The 18,710-nt window shown below is 41.8% G+C and overlaps 1 protein-coding gene across 6 annotated transcripts in view; it reads right to left on the bottom strand.

Annotated features, from left to right (window-relative positions):
• Positions 1–18,710, bottom strand: part of PI4KA (phosphatidylinositol 4-kinase alpha) — a 136,771-nt gene that overhangs the window by 27,254 nt on the left and 90,807 nt on the right. For all 6 annotated transcript variants that reach the window (XR_014021141.1, XM_081286953.1, XM_081286951.1 and 3 more), the window contains 9 exons: positions 16,756–16,826; positions 16,552–16,676; positions 14,991–15,072; positions 14,586–14,669; positions 13,077–13,166; positions 9,061–9,180; positions 7,401–7,493; positions 5,289–5,445; positions 4,906–5,033 (listed from right to left, as the gene is read on the bottom strand). Coding sequence is in view for 5 of the 6 variants with exons in the window: in XM_081286953.1 (XP_081143079.1) it covers positions 4,906–5,033; positions 5,289–5,445; positions 7,401–7,493; positions 9,061–9,180; positions 13,077–13,166; positions 14,586–14,669; positions 14,991–15,072; positions 16,552–16,676; positions 16,756–16,826 (950 nt within the window). In the remaining variant the exon portion in view is untranslated. The remainder of the gene's footprint in view (positions 1–4,905; positions 5,034–5,288; positions 5,446–7,400; positions 7,494–9,060; positions 9,181–13,076; positions 13,167–14,585; positions 14,670–14,990; positions 15,073–16,551; positions 16,677–16,755; positions 16,827–18,710) is intronic.

Genomic DNA, 18,710 nt, shown 5'->3' with positions numbered 1-18,710 from the left:
GGTAGGTGGAGACTGGAACTGAAAGGAATTCTAAACAGCAGTGCTGTCTTTAGAGTCACAATTTGTTGGGGGAGGGGAGGGGAGGGGGGATAGTAGAGGATAGGAAAGGCAGCAGAATACAACAGACATGAGTATGTCAATATGTAAATCAATGGAAGTGTAACTGATGTGATTCTGCAATCTGTATATGGGGTAAAAATGGGAGTTCATAACCCACTTGAATCAAAGTGTGAAATATGATATATCAAGAACTATGTAATGTTTTGAACAACCAACAATAAAAAAAAAATACAAAAAAAAAAAAAAAGAGTCACAATTTGTGTTAAAACAAGGGCTTCCAGAAGAAAGCATAAGAAGAGGGCAACCTCTGTCTCTCCTGAAGAGTGGGAGTTCCCCTGAGAGTGCAGCCCTACTAGTTTCAGAAGGGGCAGCCATTGGTGGAGTTGACAGGCTTCATGTGGGCAAGCTCCCCTGAGGAGACTGTCCTGCCTTTTATAGCTTAAATGTCCTTGGCCCCATCAACTAAACACTTTTAGCTACTAGATCAATATTAACCAAAAACACCTCCAGTAGCTCTGAAAGTCTCTGAGGGAATTTCTATTGAACCAGGAGGTTTGATGGTCTTAAACACAAACTGTCTGTAGACAGAGAACGGGGCTGAGACCTGGAACAGCCCACACAGGGCTGGGTGTGGGTAAGATGTCCCAAAAATGTACTAAAAATCCTTCCATGATCCCTTTCCCAACTTGGCTAGAAGTGGGAGAGAAGGAAAAATTGAGAGGAGCAGAAAGAACCCCCTCCCCTCCTTTTAGGACTCACCCCTGGGAGAAAGGACAGTCATCACATAAGAAAGACCCCTTACTCTCTGGAAAAATAAAATAGCAATATTCCACTATTGCCAGTTTTTCTTTATTTTTATTTATTTTTTAATTATAAATGGAAAGAATACCTTTATTTATTTTTATGTGGTGCTCAGGATTGAACCCAGTGCCTCACATGTGTGAGGCAAGTACTCTACCAAGGAGCTACAACCCCAGCCCCAATTGCCAGTTTTTCTATATACAGTTGGCCCTTTTATCCATGGGCTTTAAATCTTTGGATTCAACTAATTATAGATTTTAAAATATTTGGACAAAATTTGTGTCTGTTACTGAATAAAATCAGTCTTTTTTTTTTCTTATCATTATCCTCTAAAAATACAGAATAATAACTATTTACATAGCATTTAAATTATATTAGGCATAAAAGTAACCTAGAGATGATTTAAAGGAGAGAGAAGATGTGCATAGATCATATGTATATACTACTCCATATTATATAAAGGACTTGAACATTTGATGATTTTGGTATTTGTAGGCAGGGATACTAGAACCATTTCCCCATGGATACCATGAGATAACTGCAAACAATATCCAATATGCAATTAAAAATGTTGAAACAGTGAAGAAAAAATAAGTAGTTAAAAATAACTACTGTTGGGCTGGGATGTGGCTCAATCAGTAGCGCGCTCGCCTTGCATGCGTGCAGCCCGGGTTCGATCCTCAGCACCACATACAAACAAAGATGTTGTGTCCGCCGAAAACTAAAATAAATAAATGTTTTTAAAAAAAACTACTGTAAATATGTTCAATGATTTATAAGAAATTATAGAAAGAATGGGTGAAGATATTTAGAATATTGCCAGGAAATACAAACTGTAAAAAAGAATCAAAGAAGCTAGACATGGGTTGCACACAACCGTAATTCCCAGGAACTTGGGAGACTGAGGCATGATGATCAAAAGCTCAAGGCCAGTCTCAGCAAATTAGTGAGACCTTATCTAAAAAATAAAAAGGGCTAGGGATGTAGCTGGTAAGAATGCCCCTGGGTATAATCACAAGTATTGAAAAAAAAATCCCAGATCTGAGAACTATGTCTTAAATAAAAAATACATGACAGTTTTACAATGAATAAAGCAGAAGAAAGGATCAATGAATTGGACAATAAAAAGTAACCAAAATGAGCCAGGTATGGTGGCATACTCCTACAAACCCAGCAGCTCGGGAGGCTGAGGCAGGAAGATGACAAATTCAAAGGCAGCTTCAGCAATTTAGCAAGGCCCTAAGTGAGACATGGTTAGTCTCTAAATTAGTTCCAGTTACCTGGAAGGCTCTATTAATCAATGCAGCAGGAGTTCAAGGTTGGCTTGGGAAACAGTGGGATCCTGTCTCAGGAAAAACCAAATAAACAAAAGGTACCAAAACAGGGTTGGGAGTATAGCTCACTGGTAGAGTATTTGCCTGGATTCTATCACCAGCACTGAAAAAAATAAAGTAATCAAAATTAAAACGGAACAAGAGAGTGAGAGAGCAAGAGAGCGAGTGAGCCTACAACAGAGAGTGAGGGAAAAAGAGAAAGACTCAAGAGAACCCTGATGACCTATGGGATAACATCAAGTCACCTACATGTTTAAACATAAAATTCCAAACAAAATAATGGGGTAAAAGAAAAAAATAATGGTCTAAAAATTTCTAAGTTTGACGAAAAACCTACATCTCTAATTTAAGAAGCTTGATAAATTCTAATAGGATAAATACACAGAAAACCACACCTAGGCACATCATAGTCAAAGTACTAAAAATTAACTGGGCATGGTGTTGCATACCTATAATACCAATGATAGTGGAGGCTGAAATAGCAGAACTGCATGTTTGAGGCCAGCCTCAGCAATTTAGCAAGACCCTCAGCAACTTAGCAAGATTCTGTCCCCAAATAAATAATAATAAAAAATAAGAACTGGGGATATAGCTCACTGGTAAAATGCCCGTGGATCAATCCTTAGTACCAAAAAAGAAGAAAAACGTACTAAAAATTAAAGATAAACATCTTAACAGTAGCCAAGAAAAATAACAAGAGAAAGAATAAGAATGCTGACTTCTCTCTAGAAACAATGCAAATCAACAGACAACAAAAATAAAACCTACCATGCTAAGCAATAAAACAAAAAACTGTAAAGTTAGAACATCAGATGAATAAAAAATGAAGGTGGTAAACGTGAAAGAGTGTTATTTACAGCAGACCTGCATAACAGGAAATACCAAAGGAAATTCTTTGGAGTGAAGAGAACAATTGCAAATTTAAGTCTATAGGAAGACTTCAAGATAGTGAGAAACGGAATATGCTAGTATAAATTTATGAGAAGAGTTTTGACTATCAGAACAAAAATTACAATGTTATAAGGCATACAGTGCTGTAGTAAAATAGATGAAAAGAAGACACAAAAGATATGGGGGAGAAGTTGGGTGTATTGGATGGATATAATGGCAATATTACCATCTTTGTAGAATCTCTTTCTAGCAGTTGACAACAACCATCCTAACAGCAGCAGTCAACATTTACTGGATGCTCACTAGAACATAGGTTTCCTTGTTATGATTCTTGGGATGCAGATAAGAAGCCTGTGTAACACTATTCTGGAGTCAGAGCCCTGCATGACAAGTATGACTTCCAGAGACTGTTCTGCACACTTGTCATGAAAGCAGAGGTTGCCAGGCTGAGAACTTGTGCCCTCCTAAGCTTCACCGAAAAAGAGGCACCTGGGTCCATGGCCCAGCATCTCAGTCATCTTCTTCTTTGGAGAAGCAAGGTGGGTATCCCTCCCTGACAAGGTGAACTACCAGAAGCCTACTGGACCAAATGTCTCCTTAGAAATATGAATGGTGCCATTGATACAAATCCTATACAATTATAAAATACCAGGAAAATGTGAAGTATTATGATTATTGCTACCATCACCTGCCTAGAACAGTCGTCATTGTCTTCTTCTTTTTTTATTTTTTTGACAGTGCTGGGAATTGAACCTGGGCCTCAGACATGCTAGGCAAGCACTCTATCACTGAGCTATATCCTCAGTCCCCTTTTAAACAATTTTTTTTTTGTAGTTGTAGATGGTCAGAATGCCTTTATTTTATTTATTTATTTTTTATAGTTGTAGATGGACAGCATGCCTTTATTTGTTTAGTTTTTTTATGTGGTGCTAAGAATAGAACCCAATGCCTCACAGATGCTAGGCAAGTGCTCTGCCACTGAGCTACAGCCCTAGACCTCCTCAGCCCTTTTTGAGACAGGATCTTGCTAAGTGCACAGGCTGGCCTCAAACTTGTGATACTCCTGCCTCAGATTCCCCAGTAGCTGGATCACTATGCCAGCTCTGCCTAGAATATTCTAATTTCATCTTTGGAAATACTCCAATTTCCTTCAGGGAACAAGAAAACCAAAGGATTCTTTTTGATCACTAAGATGATCTTAAGAAGCACAGGGAAAAAAATATTGTGTAAAATTTCCTTCTGGCTATATGCATAAGGAATATAAGAAGCATAAATTAATTTTGTTTAGATTTGAGATCCATCCACGATATCTCATTATGTACATGCAAATATTGGAGATTCTGAAAGACTCCAAATTCTCAAATACTTCTGGTCCTAAGCATTTTGGATAAGGAAATATTTAACCTGTATAACCTTGCTTGTAGGCCCCATACAAGAGGAACTCCAGAAATACAGATTCAGGGAAAGGTGGCTGATCCCAAAAGGTAGCAGGCCAAAATAAATACCCTTGTCACAAATGCAACTGTTCCCAATCAGATCCAGTGTCAACAGGTGTTCTTCCAATTTCAGTAGAGAAATGGCTCCCTCTACTGAGCTTTTGAAAAATACTGGCTGTATAAGCACCATGCTTTAAAATACACTGTTCTTTCTATTCCCATGACAGTTGTATGGTCAGCAATGGATAACACAATTCATTGGAGAGACCAAATCTTGAGATGTTGAGGGGCTTGCTCCTTGGTCTCCATGATGACTAGTGGTGACTCCAGTGGAGCATCCATTTCTTATCCCACCTTCCCTCAGAGCTGACCCATGGTCCTACCGGTACTTCCACTCCATTCTTGCCAGCGAGTAGCCACTCCCAGCAGGCCAGGGCGGTCTCCATGCCATGTTCATTGAACATCCGGAGGGGACCCCAACACAGATGATGAAGGAGCTGTGGGTCACAATCTGGAACCAAACATATGCTTTTCAGAGATCTACAACCCTGTCTGGACCTGAAACATGGCTTGACTGGGTTAACAAGATTCACCCCTGGATGGGGCCAACAATAGCTTTCTATTTACTTTCCACTCATAAGAGATGCCATGGAGATCTCTACTGGGGAAGCTCCAGCTCTTTCTTCAGCCCAGACTCCAGCTTATCACTAAGGTGAACATTCACTTAGAAACAATCCCAGAATTCCAACGAGCTTTTGTGTGTTACCTTCACTGCTAATGAGCATTGCAGTCAGCTTGAACATGGCCTGAGTATAGTGCTGGGGATTACTGTGGTCCAAAGCTGTACTCAGATCCTGGACCATCATTTTGTTCAGATCAGACATCTGGCCTGTGGCACCTGAGAACCGAATCATTCCATATACCTGCAAGAAGCATGTTTGTTAACAACCTTGCATGTAATCCAGCCATGTGGGCGGGGCTGTGGCAGCTACCTAACCATACTCATGATAGGACCAGACAGTGCCTTACTGTTTCAACTAAAGCTCATTTCAATGATGTTACCACAATGGGTAACAGTTTTTTTCTCTTTCCTTTTTTGTTTTTTGGTGCTGGAGACTGAACTCCAGGCCTCATGTATGTTAGACATGAATTCTCTACCACTGAGACATATCCCAGTCCTTATACATTTCTCTTTCTCTTCTCTGAGATGGGGGTCTTACCAAATTGCCCAAGCTAAGCTGGCACTCTTAATCTTCCTTCCTCAGCCTTCCGCATAGTTGGAATTACAAGTGTGAGTCACTCCACCTACTTCTTACAACATTTTCTGAAAGAACTTTTCTTCTAGAAAAGCATGTTGGTGTTTCCACCTCTACAGATATTCCTCCAGGGCTAGGATCTGATATCCTGTCATTGTACTCAGCACTGTGTCTGAGGTCTGACCCATGGCAGTACTGCATGAACCTGAACTGGCTAAATAAATTTTCTCTATACTCAACTGATGACTCAAACAAGAAGATCAGTCTCAGGTTTTTTGTTTTGTTTTTTAAGGTACTGGGGATCACATTCTAGGCAAGTGCTCTATCACTGAGCTACATCCCTAGCCCTGCATCAGTATTTTTAAAGTTAGAAATAATGATTTTTTCCAGCCTGGAGTGGTGGTGCACACCTGTAATCCCAGTGGCTTGGGAGGCTGAGGCAGGAGGCTGGAAAGTTGAAAGCCAGCTTCAGCAATGGCAAGGTGCAGAGAAATTCAGTGAGACCCTGTCTCTAAATAAAATAAAAAATGGGGCTACAGATGTGACTCAGTGGTTGAGTGCCCCCAAGTTCAATCCTGGGTACAAAGGAAACAAAAAGGGAGAAAGAATTATTTTTTCCAGAGCTGCTTTTTTTTATTCACAAGACTGATTGTAAAGGATATCTATTTTTTTCCAAAAAAGAAGCCTATCTCCCAAAGAAAGACCTCCCACTGCCACCAGGATATTCAAAACAATGTGGAACAGATTCTCAGAGCAATTTCCAGTGTGGTCAGTGACTGGGTCCCACCTGTCCAGGTTCAGTGGAGAACGGTCACTGGAACATGAAAGTGGCAGAGTATTCAGAGAGAAGTAGATCCCCATTCAGACCAGGTCATTGATGAACTTACAGAGTTCATCAAGAATTTTTTTTTCACCTTATTTTTTTATTTTCCCTGTACCAGGAATTGAATCCAGGGTGCTTAACTACTGACCTATATTCCCGCCATTTTTATTCTTTATTTTGTGTCTCATTAAGTTACTTGGGGCCTCAGTAATTTGCTGAGGCTAGCTTTGAATCATCAATCCTCCTGCCTCAACCTCCTGGGTTAGAGGCTGGCTTGCCAGGCATCTTAGTAATGGTGTCAACTAGGTTCTGAACTTTGTGGAGGAAACTGAGGGATGAAGCTACTGGAATAAATGGTAGTGTGGTGCGTGACAGATATAATTACTGATCCTGTTCTTCCTGTGTAATTCAGGGACTGGTTAAAATCCTAAACTTGGGAGCCTTGGTTTCTTCATCTGTACAATGGGAATGATAATATGTACATCAAAACAAAAGCCCAGAGGAATGCTTGGCCTTCAACAAATATTTGCTACCACTTAAAGAATAAAGCCAAAAAATTTAATGCCTCAGCATAGTCAGAGCATGCATAAAGTCACCCTCTCACAGAAGTTTTAAGTAATTGACATAAATACTCCAGAATGTGCCAGTGAGTGTCAGGACTCCATGCTCCACATGCCACCTACAATGAACAAATTACACATTTCCCAGACCCCTTGTTCAAATTCCACTGGGAAAGAGCCAATTGGCATCAAAACAGGAGGATGCTCTGAAGCCCTGAACACAAAGGCAAGAGAGGTACCTCGCCTGCGTAGCGGTTGCGCAAATTCAAGGATGCCATGAAGTTGGAGTAATCTTTCTTCACACAGGCTGGGCGCTCGGTTAGCTGAGTTGCCTAAAAATAATGACAATTATTACACACTGCCAAAACATGGTCTTTTCTTCCTGTTTATCATGGCAAAGGAAAAGTTCATATTCAGGGACTGTTGAAAATCTTTAGTGCTGGCAAGTAAATATAATAAAATATTCTAGAACACTCTCTAGAACTCTTAGATCCCATGTGAAAAAGTTTTTAAAATTCTGATGTGAGAAATTCTTTCTGGAAGGTAATTTGTAAGGATGATTGAAGGTGGAGGAAAAATCTAGCAAAGCCTTTAAACATCTAATAGCTGCCCAAATGTCTAGCAACACAAGACAGAAAGGTGTGTCCCTCACTAAATGAGAGAAATGTTTGCAAATCACTCCAACATATAGATACTCTGCTTCAGTCTCAGATTCCCAACCTCACTTCCCTCCCTCCTGGATTTAAAAGGCCTCAGTGGTTTTAGCAGCTTCTCTTCCTAATCTGGGCTTTTTGCTGCTGCCAGCTCTGCAAAGGTCCCACTTGGCTAGGTAGCACTGGAGACTACAACATGCATTTAAAAGGCCAGTCTTTCACATTTTCCCTTTAGTGTTAATTACTACAATTCAGTGGAACCTACCAAATTCCTATAATAGAGATATTACTGGGAAAGAGGAATTTCTCAATTGTTGCAATTTTGGGGGGTGGGCAGAAAGAGAATCAGGAGAAGAAAATATAAATTATGGAAAAACTAAAACACAAGCAAAAACAAAATTAAATGGTTCTTATTTAATCATAAAAGTGCTTTACATTTTTTGGAGACATTTTGGCCTTTGGTATCAAGCAGGCCTATATTCAAACCTGGCATGACAATGACCAGCTGTGAGACTTAAGGGGAAGTCACTTAATATATCTGAACTTGGATGTGCTCCCCTGAAAAGGGAATAATCATGCCCCTCTCAAAAGGCTCTTATGGGGATAATAAGATATACAAAGCCCCTGCAGCAAATGGTCAAAGTACACGCTAGCTTTCTCCCTTCCAAAATTGCTCCCATCTGTCCCCAGGTGCCCAGCATACTCCACCTCAGTCTGCTAGAGGACAGAAAAGTGGACCCTGAGAAGTGTTGTAGGAGGGCTCTGAAGAGGTTTCCTGACTCAGTTCTCTAGTTCTGTAGGCCTGAAATCCTGCTTCTGAGATGGCCCCTCCCTTGCAGTATTGTGTGATGTGTTGGGCAGAGGCAGCAGTCTCTTGCACTTGACATTAAGCTGGGGCACTTTAGTCAGGATATGGAGCACAACCAACAATTAGACACATAACACCAGGTATCCTTTCCTATTTAGCAACAGAGAGGGGAAAACCTAGCTTACATCTAACTTTCTAAGGGCAAAGATTTATTATTATTATTATTATTATTATTTTGGTGGTACTGGGGATTGAACCTAGGATTGAATCTGGGTACCACCCAATTACTCTTAGTCAACAGACTCACCATAGGTAGTATAGGCTATGGATGACAAGGGGCCTTTCATGAAAGCTACCCATGAGCTTGAGTCCTTTCCCACTATAATGCTGCTTCCATGATTTAAGGGGGTCACTGCTTCACAGGAGGCATACACATACCCCAAGAGTTGTGTTCTGCTTGTTATAGCCGGCAAAGTGAAGGATGCTTTCAGTGGCCATAGCCAGCCCAGTGTGCTGGGATAGTCCTGACACCCAGTTCTGATGTTTGTTCAGATATTCCTGAAATAAGAAGACAACATGTTATTTCACTTAAAGGGGAAAACAAATCATTGTAAGTCTTACTGTGGGACCATCAGTAAAGCCAAACCCTTCTCTGACTAGCTACTGCTTGTCTATAAATGAGGAGAAGGCCCAATTCTCAGAATGGCTGTCACACCATAGGTGTGGTGTCACACAGACAATATGAGAGGTCACATGTTTCTTGCTGAGCCTCTGCTATTTGCCAAATGCTATGCCAGCCTCTTGGCCACATAGCCTCAGTCCTACTGTCAATGTGCAGGCGATATGATATGGAGTCCATGTGGGGACCTCTGTTCTGCTATAGCACCATGGCTGCCAAAGGGCAGGTGTGATGGATAGAGGAGCCCAGAATAAATACCTGAGCCCACCTGAATGACAAGCTGAAGGGGCACTGAGGCAAAAGGACATGGGACAGAACAAAGAGGTCATGAGAAAGGCCTTCTGCTCTAGGGTCCACATGGGTTCAGCACCATAGGAGCATCAAGTAAAAGAGGTAAGGAAGCAAGAGGCAAGCCTGGCCAGAAATTGGCAAGGTCACAGGGGACCCCTGGGCAAGGCACAGGAGTTTAGGGTAAACCACATAAATCCCCATAGAAGAATGCACATGAGTATGTATACACAAAATTGTACCAATGGTGCTGGGAGCTCCTGGAAAAACAAAAAGCATCTATGGACCTCATTATGATGGGGAATGACTTAATGATCAAATTTAAAAAGAAAGTACATTAAGTTTGCTATAAAAACCAGATCAGAAAGAAAAAAAAAAAAAACAGATCAGATTCTAATCCCAGTGACTTGGGAGGCTGAGGCAGGAGGATCACAAGTTTAAAGCCAGCTTCAGCAACTTAGCAGGGACCTAAGCAACTCAGCAAGACCCTGTCTCTAAATAAAATATAAAAAAGGGCTGGGGATGTGGCTCAGTGGTAGAACACTTGCCTAGCTTGTGTGAGGCACTGGGTTAGATTCTGAGCACCATGCATGCATAAATAAATAAATAAATAACAAAAGGGTCACCCACAACTAAATATAAATAAATAAATAAATAAATAAATAAATAAATAAATAACAAGAGGGTCACCCACAACTATAAATAAATAAATAAATAAATAAATAAATAAATAAATAAATAAATATTTAAAAAGGGCTGGGGATATGGCTCAGTAGTAAAGTGCCCCTGGATTTAACTCCCCGTACCAAAAACAAAACAAAACAAAAACAAACAAACAAACAAACAAAAAAAACCCAAAAACAAAACAACAACAAAAACTGGACCAGAATTGAGGAGGGCAGTCTTGGGAAGGCTAAAGCTGGGGGCAGGAGAGAGGTAGTGAGGCTGGGGTGGATTGCTGGAGAAAAGTGAAAGGAAGGATGCCAGGGGGGTGTCTGGTAAAAAATATCATTTCAAAACTTGTCATTTTCTACTTCCTTATTAGTCTAGGCCTGCCTGAGAAACTGCAAGGGAAAATGAAAAGGTCTATTGACTTTTTGCCCACCGAAACCTTTTTAGGCATCAAAGGGTTCCTCCCCTTTTAAAATCAACTCCTTTGGAGCTGAGGATGTTTCTTCTACATGAAATAAAGGAATCAGACATTTCCCAAACAGTAAGTTTGAGAAACTACCATTATCTGGAGAATTCTAGTGTGCAAATTCAGAAGTTACAAAGCATCAAATGGCAGGCTAGCTTAGCTTATCAGGCCTGGAATTGTCCAGCTTAGCCTGTGTGTTTGTTCCAAATGTGTCCATCTGATCTTGCTCCTCTTATATCTCAATCCTTGTTGCTCAACCTTTTTGTGGAAGAAGGAACTTAACAACAACCTTAGGAACTGGTTCTTGCCAGTAGATTTCCAAATAGCCTCTAGGATTCCTGGAGCCAGCTGCACTGCCTTCTTAGATTCCATGCCTCAAAGCATTTTTTTAACTGGCTTCACTCTGAAAAAAATGCTACTTAATTCAATTTCACACCTGCCTTTTGCTAACCTAGATTTCTTTTAGTGGCTTTTTTTTTTTTTTAAATCTTTAACCCCTTTTATGGCAATTATTTCCTCTCATATACTGTGATATTTTTGTTCTGGGTCTGCCTGTCGCTAGAAAAATGGCTCACCTCTCATTCACTCACAATGACAAGCCAGTGCTTTTGTTGAAAAAACTCATATGTACCTTCGTGCAGACTGGAGCTTTTTTTTTTTCTTTTTATTTCTAGAAAAGAACTTTACTGGGATACATATCCCCCAGTCTGCCTCTGCTCATCAGCTTTCATTAAGGCTCTGCATAGGGCTGGGGATGTGGCTCATGCGGTAGCGCGCTCGCCTGGCATGCTTGCGGCCCGGGTTCGATCCTCAGCACCACATACCAACAAAGATGTTGTGTCCGCTGAGAACTAAAAAATAAATATTAAAAATTCTCTCTCTCTCTCTCTCTCTCTCTCTCCCTCCCTCCTCTCTCACTCTCTCTTTAAAAAAAAAAAAAAAAAAAGAAGGCTCTGCATAGATGCACATAATGCACTCAGCTCTCAGACACGCTGTCTCTTGGAAACCTCCTCCACCCATCACATTGCCCCCAAGCATCTAGTAAGGAGCCTGAAGTCCTGCCATACCTGATGTGAGTGATCAGGGACTGCTCATCGGACGGCCACCTGCCCTCCTCTTGCACTGACCAGCATGCCAACCCCAAAAGATGCTCCTAACAGAGCAGCCCCTGAGGGTCTACTATCTTCAATCTCTATACTTATGTTTTTGGTCTCTGTTTATTCACACTAGTACTATTTGTATTTTGAGTTCTCTGTATGTAAAAGCTCTTTGGATGGCTCAAAGGAGCTTATTGAGATTTGTCTTTTAATACATAGAACTGGAAACTGAACCCAGGGCCTTATACATGCTAGGAAAGCACTTTACTTCTGAGCTACTTCCCCATTCATTAAAAAAATTGTGTGTGTGCGTGCGCGCGCGCACGCGTACACCAGGGATAGAACTCAGGGGGGACTCGACCACTGAGCCACATCCACAGCTCTATTTTTATATTTTATTTAAAGACAGGGTCTTGCTGAGTTGCTTAGTGCCTCACTGTTGCTGAGGCTAGCTTTGAACTTGCGATCCTCCTGTCTCAGCCTCCCAAGCCACTGGGATTACAGGTGAGTGCCACCATGCCTGGCTTAAAAAATAATTTTTTAGTTGTCAATGGACCTTTATTTATTTATATATGGTGCCTCAACATACTAGGCAAGTGCTCTACCACTGAGCTACAACCCTAGCCCAACCACCCATTTTTTAAAAAAATATTTTTATTAGTTGATGATGGACCTTTATTTTATTTATTTATATGTGGTGCTGAGAATCAGACTCAGTGTCTCACAGATGGCTAGGCAAGTGCTCTACCACTGCACCACAACTCCAGCCCCACACCACCCATTTTTAAATTTTATTTTGAGACAAGGGCTCCCTAAATTGCCCAGGCTGGCCTAGAACTTGCAATTCTCCCACCTCAGCCTCTTAAATAGCTGGAATTACAGGCAAGTGATACTGCACTATGCTTCAAGATTGCTTTTTTTTTTTTAAAAAATATTTACATATTTTTAGTTGCAGTTGGACTCAATACCTTATTTTTATTTTATTTATTGTTATGTGGTGCTGAGGATCGAACCCATGGCCTCGCACATGCTAGGCGAAGCGCTCTACAGCTGAGCTACAACCCCAGCCCCAAGATTGCTTTTTTTTTTTTAATATTTTCTTTTAGTTGTTGATAGACCTTTATTTTATTCATTTTCTTATAGTTGGTGCTGAGAATTGAAGCCAGTGCCTCATACATATCAGGCAAGTGCTCTACCATTGAGTCACAATCCCAGCCCTCGAGATTGCTTTTTGATGATTTCAAGAAAGTACCTGTAGGTGGGACTTGGTGACTGTCGGTGCCCACTTCATGGCTTCCTGAAGGATCATTCCACAGCGTGCAGCGAAGTCCTTCACGATGCTCTGGAAATGGGTGAGACTGATTTTCAACAATCTGAAATCAGCTTATTTGGGCTGTTGTAGTGGCTGTCATGTGTTGAATTGTGCCTTCCTCAAAATCTCATGCTGAAGTCTTAAGCCTCAGTATTTTGGATTGGGACTTTTAAAGAGGAAATTAAAATAAAAGACAATATGGGTGCACCCTAATCCAATATGGCTGGTGTCCTTATAAGAAGAGGAAATCTGAACTCACAGAAACATCAGGGTTATGTGCCCACTGAAGGACGACTGTGAGAGAACCAAGTGAGAAGGCAGCCATCTACATGCCGAGAAGAGAGGCCTCAGAAGAAACCACCGCTGCTAATACCCTGATCTTAGACTTCCAGCCTCAAAGTTGTGAGAAAATAAATTTTTGTTCTTTAAGCATCCAATCTTGGCTATAGCCCTAGCAGTGATCATGTTCTAACATCAAGACTCCAGGGGACGGAATTCTCCACAGAATGGTCTGTTATTCTGTAAGGCTGTGTGACAGAACCTATACAAATTGCACATCATAGGGCAATTGTGCAACATGTCCTGACTCAGTGACTAAAGAGAAAGGCAGGCTCCAGGTGGCAAAAATCCTCATGGGAGTGATGAGAGAAACTCTACATTGACAGCTGGTCTGGCTAAGAGGCCTGAATTAGGACTGGAGGAACACAGGGCTGAGCTGAGCTTCAGTCCTGCCACAGTAGAGGATCCAAGTTAGACTGAGTCAGGGACAGGAGACACTTAGTACATCCTCCTCATTTGGAGCTATTAATCCTGCCTATTTGCCCACTGTTTAACAATGCCAAAGCTATGTCATTCCATCACAACAACAAAAAGGCAGTATGCCTCAGAAAAGTGAACTGGTCTAAAAATCACATTTGCTCAATGCAAATTTGAAAGACTGTAAACTGTAGATGGAAACCTCTTTGGCATTTAAAGCAGGAGCACAGCTGAGAGCCAGGGTGGCTGGATGGCAGGACTGTAAGACAGATAAGGCTCAGGTGAGTCACCTGCCTTCCCTGCAATGGAACCCCGGCATTGCTTAGTGTCTTCACCATGTGATGGGGTCAGGACTACTCATGCCTTTAATTGCTGGGGACTTGAGGACCTAATGTATGTTAAGCATAAATGAGATGGTTGTGAAAGTAGTTCTCATTGCAGGGAGGACCCCTCCCACTGTCATGAATTTGCCACTCAAAGCATAAATTACGCTGAGACATGACAGCAGGGCATGCTATAACACAGGATAGATGGCATGTATGTCAGCCAGCCCCAGCTCACTAGAGTCACTGGTGGGCACTCATAGCACTCAATGACACCAAGAGGGTCTGCAGGATGTCTGGAATGGTCTTTAACACGGTCTGGCTTGAGCAAGTGTGGAAACCTGCACCAAGAAGTGCAAGCGAGACCTACCTCTCGGGCTTCATATGTGTCAGGAACTGTGATCCGATAGGGGGCGTCAGGGATGTCATAATAAGGTTGGTCCTTATGAATATCCTGTAAGCACAGCAAAATTCCCTTTTTGAATCTGCTTTCCTGAGGTTGCCACTGCCAAGCTTCTGACTTGGGGCAACAGCATGTTTGCCACCCCTTCCCACAACATGTCCAATCTATGAAGGGCTTTCAGACTTGCTGCAGTTTACTTGGAAACAACAGAGTGGGATGTGGGCAATCCTCACTTTCTGCCACTGTAAATTTGCCCCTTGAAGCATTAAATAGGTTGAGGCACATCAAATTGGAGGGGCAGGACACAACACAGAATAGATGGTAGGAGTGTCAGCCAGCCCCAGGTCACTAGGGTCATCCAGGGACACTCACAGCACTCAGTGACAGCGAGAGGGTCTGTAGGATGTCCAGCATGGTCTTTAGCACGGTCCCGCTCCAGAGCAAATGGGGAAACCTGTATCAAGAATAGACTCTCAGGGTCCAGGAACTGAGCCTCCCAGGAGTCTGCACTGTCTGGGAGTGGAGCACATCTGTCACTTTCCCCTGCACCAGCACAAGCTACACCTTCTGCTGGTTGCTGAGGTGGGGTCTCAGAAGACCTCTGAGGCAGGACACCAGCTCCTGAAGGTCCTCTACATTAAGGTAGGCAATGCCTGGTCAGATATGCTTTCCAGTCCCATTCTTCAATGTCAGACATGCCCTAGGTGGTCTGCTCCAACCCTGACAATTATCAACCATATTGGTGTTACCCTATCGAGGCCACACCCCCTCTACCCCAAAGCAATCCCTCCCTCCCTTCCTATCTCCCTCTCATTCTTCCTCTCCCCCGACCCATTTCACTTTCTTTCTTTCCCTCTCCCTCTCTTTCTTAAAATTTTTTGGTACTCGGGATTGAACCTAGAGGTGTTTTACCAGACCTTTTTTATTTTTTGAGACAGAGTGCCACTAAATTGCTTAGGGCTTTGCTAAGATGCTGAGACTGGCTTTAAACTTATAGTCCTCCTATTTCAGCCTCCTGAGTCACTGGGATTACAGGCTCATGCCATCATGTCTGGCTAATTCTCCTAGTTTTTAACCAGGGATTCCCAATATTTCTTACATCATGGCACACACACACAAAAAAACAAAAAACAAAACAAAACAAAAAAACCCCACAAAGATTCTGAATGATACCTGGAGTAGACAGAAGCTACTGCTTACTCCTGAAAGTGATAAGTCATGGGCTCTGGTGGCCCTAGGGCTGGAAGAAGAGTACCTTTGGGTTGCTATAAGTCATTTATGGCTCAATGCTCAAGAGGCCTGGTTTTGACATGCCACATGTATGCTAGACTTGCTCTCATGACCTCTGGAAGCTCCTGTCCCACCCTTAGATGGCATAGCTGCCTGGACCAGGCAGGCACTTGGCATATCTGTGGAAGGCTCCAGAACCCCTTGACATAGCTGTAGGCAGGCTCACTGTGGGTGTACTGCCTCTTGCTTACAAACTTCAGAGACACTGACCAAGCCCAACTTGTCTATATGCAGATGTGTCCCAAGAGGGTCTGTATTGGCTCTCGCCACAAATAGTAGGAAAGGGCCAGTGTGGACTTTTGTTTCTGAGAATCCCATAGGATACTGCTTCTACTTGAGCCACCTTGGGATAGGAGATGGTAGGGGGAGTAGGATACAGAGACACAGGGATGTGAGCACTTGATTAGCAAGAGAGGTACTGTAAATAACATCTATAGTTCAGAATGAACAGAGGTTTCCAAACTAAAATTCAGGCCATAGCAAACTCCCTGACATTCTGGTGAAATCTGCATCACCTATGAGAAGTTTCCTTCTGGCGCCACTGTTTTCTGGATGGATAATGTAAGGATGATTTCCCCCTGCATTTAAAATCTCAAACATTTACACACATATACACAAAGCATTAGTAGGAAATAGAACTTACTTATCCACCAGACCAGACAGGTACTTATCAGCCACCCTCCGTATCCTCTTGTGAATGTGGTTGAAATTCACCAGCAGAAACTGAGCATGCCGCTCCAGTTCCTCTTCATTTTCTTTTGTCTTGGCCTAGAGTCAAAAGAGACAGGTACAATAGCACACCTGTGTGCTTCCAGCAGGCATATGCTTGCACTTTGCTGAGACTTACTTTATCTGCCATCATGTTCAAGAAGGCATCAAACACTTTGTCTGCAACAGCAATCACACACTGCATCATCCCTGAAATGAGAAGGTTTCCATGGATCATGTGGAGCCACAGAAAGGGACCAATCCTGGCTATTTCCAAACATTTTCGTTTGAAATTATTTTAGACTTACAGATAATTGCAGAGTTCCCATGTACTCATTGTTCACCAACTTCCCCAGATATTAATATGTATTATGTAATTAGGATGCCTTTGTCAAAACTAAGAGACTGACACTGATAGAATGCTACTACCTAAACTTTAGACTTTATCTGTACTTTCTGAATTCTCCCATTTGTCCCTTTTCTATTCCAGAATCCAAGCCTGGAAACATGTGGTATACGCTCATCATATCTCCTAGTCTCTTTTAGAATGTGTTGATTCTTTAGTCCTTCCTTGAACTTTATAACTTGACACTTGGCTTTGAACTTATGGATCCTCTTGCCCCAGCCTTCTGAGCCGCTGGGATTACAGGTATGCACCTCCATAATCTGCTGTCTTGACACTTTTGAAGGTACAGGTAATCTTGCAGAAGGTCCCTCAATTTAGTTGTCTGATGCTTGCTCAAGATTAGACTAGGATTTGGGGGATAATACCACAGAGGTGATATGTTGTTCTTGTCACATTATATCCATATATATCCATATCTCTTATCACTGTTGAAGTTAACCTCAATCACTTAGTCTGGGTTGACTCTTTTTTTTTCCCTTTCTAAACTCTAGAAGAGAGTCACCACCAGAGATCAGGTATAGTGGCACATGCCTATAATCCCAGCAACTCAGGAGGCTGAGTTATGAGGATCATATGTTTGAGGCCAGCATCAGCAATTTAGTGAGACCCTGTCTTAAAAAAAAAGTAAAAATGGCTGGGGATGTGGCTCAGTACAGAGTGCTTCTGGGTCAGTCCTCAATCTGTACCACCAAAAAGTCACCAAACTCATATTAGGATTGAGGAATTAAGTGCCACCTTCTGAAAATTTGTGGATGAGAGAGAAAAATCACCATAGCAATTGGTATACATCTGGGGGATACTTTGAAATTATGCAAGTACCTAATTTTTCTTTAAACATTTGCCCACTAATTTTACTATCCCTCAGTGGATTCAGCCTGTAATTACTGTGGATATCATGGGGATTTTCCTTTCCCTCATTTCTTCTACTTTTTAGTAGTGATCAGATGTCAATCAAAATCATGAGGTAATATTAATAAGACTTTTACTTTAAAGTCACCCTCCTTCTTGCCCCTACAGTTAACGCCAGATTACTAGTGTACTGATTAACTAGGCATCCAGGAGGTATGCAAGCAGAGTCCTGGCCTTGTGTACACAGAGGTTTGGTTTATACCTGCAGAAAAGAGGTGGAAGCCCTCCCCTTTAGGGGGGCAGCTAGATGTTTCAAATACCCTCTCTCCTGATTAGTTCTGAAAATTCATGAATAATACATATCTCCAAAGACAATTCCTTTCTATCTCTTAGGAAAGAAAAGGAAGATGGGAGTAAATTCAACAGCTGCACCCTTATTGGCTTAACTAATTATTAAGAACCAAAACAATCAATTTGGTTCATGTGGAAATCATGTGGAACAGTGTACTGCAAAAATGGAGAGCATCTGTGAAGAGCAAATCATTTTCAGTGTCATTTAATTTCCTCAGAATGACATAGCAATAGAAGAAAAGAGCCTGGAGAGAAGGGCAAGCGAGACATCCAGCTTCAGAAAGGGATCTGATTCTGTCTGTAAATATTCTCCAGGAGGCTGGCAAAATATGCCAGGTTCTGAGGTCTTTTAAAAGAGTTGGCACTTCCAATTTTTTGGTTGCTTATTCCCTCTCCTAGAATCAAGATAAGCCAACTGTCTAACACAGAATTTAGAACAAAATAGCTGCTACACAAATGGATACTGGGTAGATGAATGAGAGGAATGA

The sequence above is a fragment of the Spermophilus citellus genome (assembly GCF_964194105.1).
Source record: "Spermophilus citellus genome assembly, chromosome: 3".
NCBI classification, from domain to species: Eukaryota; Metazoa; Chordata; class Mammalia; order Rodentia; family Sciuridae; genus Spermophilus; species Spermophilus citellus.
Note: the sequence above shows the minus strand (reverse complement) of the source record. Positions and strands in the feature narration are given on the sequence as shown.